At 34.2% G+C, this 3,519-nt stretch overlaps 1 protein-coding gene across 1 annotated transcript; it reads right to left on the bottom strand.

Annotated features, from left to right (window-relative positions):
- Positions 1–551: 551 nt before the first annotated feature.
- Positions 552–3,184, bottom strand: LOC117124854 (sorting nexin-25-like; the record flags this gene model as incomplete). Its single annotated transcript, XM_033271193.1, has 5 exons — positions 552–606; positions 1,482–1,660; positions 1,820–1,893; positions 2,502–2,559; positions 3,097–3,184. Coding segments are annotated over 5 exons (454 nt in total), but the record flags the coding sequence as incomplete, so codon positions are not given.
- Positions 3,185–3,519: the final 335 nt, after the last annotated feature.

Below are 3,519 nucleotides of genomic sequence, written 5' to 3'. Positions count from 1 at the left end.
TTTTTACTACCTAGGCCTATAGTATAAACTATGATTTTTCCGAACGCTCGACCTTACTTACATCGCCATCTACAGATTGTGATTTTGTTAATTTCTCTATTAAATCAATATATTGCTGGTGAAAGAATGGTCGTACTGTACTTGTATTAATTTAATAGCGTAGTATAATACATATGTTTTAGATAAGAAAATTGCCAAATAAATTTCGTTTTAGCGTTTGTTTTATCGTTATTTTTGGCATGGGAAATATCACTTTCGTAAAAGCTACGATCGTATCATCACAGGGTGCTTCAAAACTTTGATGCAGTCCATGTGCATGCCTAGAATGATCTATCAGGGATTTTTTTTGACGAGTGACTTGTTTGGCTGGTCTTTGTCACATATACATATCTTATCAGATCTTTGGAGATTTCAAGGCAGTAGAGGCTGTAATAACATTTTTTTAAAACTTTTATTTTTTTCTGAAATTTCCATTAAAATTTTATTTTTATTAAAAGTCATCAATATTTGCAAACGGCGGGTTCGCTAAACAAGGTAAAAAAAAATCTCACCTTAACTCACTTGCACTGTTCAGTTCACCTAGTTTACTAACCCATGCAACATCAACTACATATAAAGTTAATCAGATTAATACACATCATCACTTGGTTAAGTAATATGTGCTGATCAGTATTTGAAATAGAAATGCTCCTTTTATGCTGGGCAGTAAATGCATAGCCCCCTCACAGTGTGATTATTTTCTTGAGAATTGGCAAATACGAGTTTGAAAACAATCAGACTTACCAAACTTAAATTATTGTATTAACAAACAATTTACTACAACAGCGACAATGACATCAACATGACAAAATATTACAATTTCAAATAAATTAGAAATTTTCTTTGGGAATTATGATAGTATGTAGCATAAATTTTCTGATTAGTGAATTATTAAAATGCAAATGAGCAATTAGCATATTCACACGCACCAAATAAACAATAGGCTCCGTCTTCCTATTACCATCTTACATTCTGCAAAGTTTAAAACCAATCAGACTTACCAGAAACTTTAGTTATCGCAGTAACAATCAAATAACCAACAACAGCAACAATAACAGCATGAAGAACATAGGTAAAAACAATAACCTCCCAAGAGCTTAACTCCTTTAGGGAGGATAATAAACCAAGTTAATTCACTAGTACCAATCAGTTCACCTGGTTAACTAATATGTGTAGATCACCAAATTTCAATAAACCAGGTTATATAACCTGAGCTACTCTACCTATTTAAATGTAGTTCAGTTCACCTGGCTAACTAATATGTGTAGATCACCCAATTTCAATAAACCAGGTTATATAACCTGAGCTGCTCTACCTACCTACCTACCTACATACCTGTAGTTCAGTACATCTGGTTATAACTAGCATGTGTAAACCCAATTTACCTGTATTTTATTAAACCCAGTGAATCCACCTTAGTTTACACCATCTGGTTAACTCACCTGAACATGTCACTATTTCACGTATGACATGGCGTGCGGTCTCAGAGCTGGCTATCCTCTCCGGCAACAATAGAACAAGTAAAACTTCAGTTGCTTCCCGTAGGAATTCTGTCTCCGCCACATCGCTTTTTAAACAGGGATGCAACTGGAAAGGTTGTAGTTTCCCTCCACCTTCAGAACTGTAATAACAATTTTTAAAATGTGCATTTTTTTAATAGAAAGTTGGAACACATACAAGCATAATTTTGGGTGAGCCAAATATTAATCACTTGCTTGTTAAAAATATAAAACTACTGGCCTTTCCATTCTTATGATTGGATGTTAAAGTGTACAGTTACCTTGGTGATGTCTCCCGAAGTTCCCTAAAGTGATCACATAATTTTTCAGTAACATCCAGGGCCATGAACCGCACCTAGATGAATGAAATCAGCTTAGTATGATTAATACTTTTGTTGTATACTAACTCTGTATGAATACTGTATGTACCAACAGACATTGTATTACTCACACTTGAGAAAATGGACTGTTCCAATAAGCTCCACCCCCCCACCCCACCTTCGATACCGTTACTAAAATCCCACAAAATTACAGCCACTTGTGGAGAAACATGGCCGAGTGGGCGGTCGTAAACATAAACATGCGTACTTCTAAGAAATGCATGTATTCTGGCCACGCCTATTGAATAACATACTTTGATTGGTCACTGGTCTGATACTCTATAAAATGCCATTGTTTCTTCCCTATTCTTAGAAACACCCTTTCCCATAAACATGGTTACAGGAATAAATGGTAAATTGCAAGTCATTACTCAAGCTGAAAAAAAAGGATAGCAGTGAAATTGATCCAGAGACCCACAAGCCTTTATGGTTCAGTGAACATACAGTTGCTACTAATACCAAGGAGGTATAAAAATAAGGTCTTTTTTGTGAGGGCCTAGCAATAATTTGCCAACAGACGTGGTTCTTCGCCTTCATCTTGGAGGTGAGGCTCTACGATTGGCCAAAACTTACTGAAACTTACCATATCCACTTTCTGTAACCTTATAACCAAGTTGGTAATCAGCTCCCACATATCGTCTCTGAAATATTATAGAAAATGATAAATAACTGAATAAATAGTTTGAAGATGTGTCTGTGATTTGTAAGGTTGTCATGAAAATCTATCACATTTATTCTGCAAAAATTGCAGAATAAATTTTTAAAATGAAAAAAACCTAAACCACATTTTGTATAATAATTGTAGAACTGTTTAATCCATAATAAACCAAGCACAATTTGATGTAAACTTACTGTAAGCTTTTGTCTATGTTATCAACAATTATTATAAGCAAACCAGATAAAAACTATTTGAATACTTACACAGTATAATAATTTAAAAAAAATATATAGTGGTATATAGAAAATTATATGGTTTTTATAGAGATTGTCAGACTTAAATCCAAAGGGGAAGAGTTTTAATAGCCATAAATTCTGACCCTAACTCTGCACCTGCTACTGTGACCCAAGAATTTACCCCATCTCATGGCCATCACTAGTTATCTGTTGGTCATCTTGCCTGCTTTAAGGAATATGGACCAAAGTTTTGGTAGACTAAACATTTAAAAATATTAACTTACTCCAGAGCTGATATGAATGTGGTATAAAAATCCTTGCCAAGGTCTCTGTACCAGACCATAATAAAATCTTGAACAACTAAATCAAACACTGTGATATAAAAAAAAATAATAGAATTACAATCAAGTCATGTAGAGTAATCAATATTAACATTTTGAATTAATTTTTCTTGTGTATGTATTTCAATTGCACCAACATCCACAAACAGAGGCAGCAATATGCAGCTTCAGTTCCCATACCGTAAAACCTTGAATTGAAGCCCAGTGGACTTAATCTCGAGATGAAGCCATCTCGAATTGAAGCCCCCTCTTTAGTTTGCAAAATTAACCTTGAAAAGAAGCCCATCTGGGCTTCTTTTCAAAATAGCATGAGCTTCTTTTCGAGACTATATATGAATTTCAAAAAAGAAAATAAATTGAATACAA

The sequence above is a fragment of the Anneissia japonica genome, unplaced genomic scaffold, assembly GCF_011630105.1.
Source record: "Anneissia japonica isolate Jap-2015-1 unplaced genomic scaffold, ASM1163010v1 scaffold16841_len4497_cov103, whole genome shotgun sequence".
NCBI lineage: Eukaryota > Metazoa > Echinodermata > Crinoidea > Comatulida > Comatulidae > Anneissia > Anneissia japonica.
Note: the sequence above shows the minus strand (reverse complement) of the source record. Positions and strands in the feature narration are given on the sequence as shown.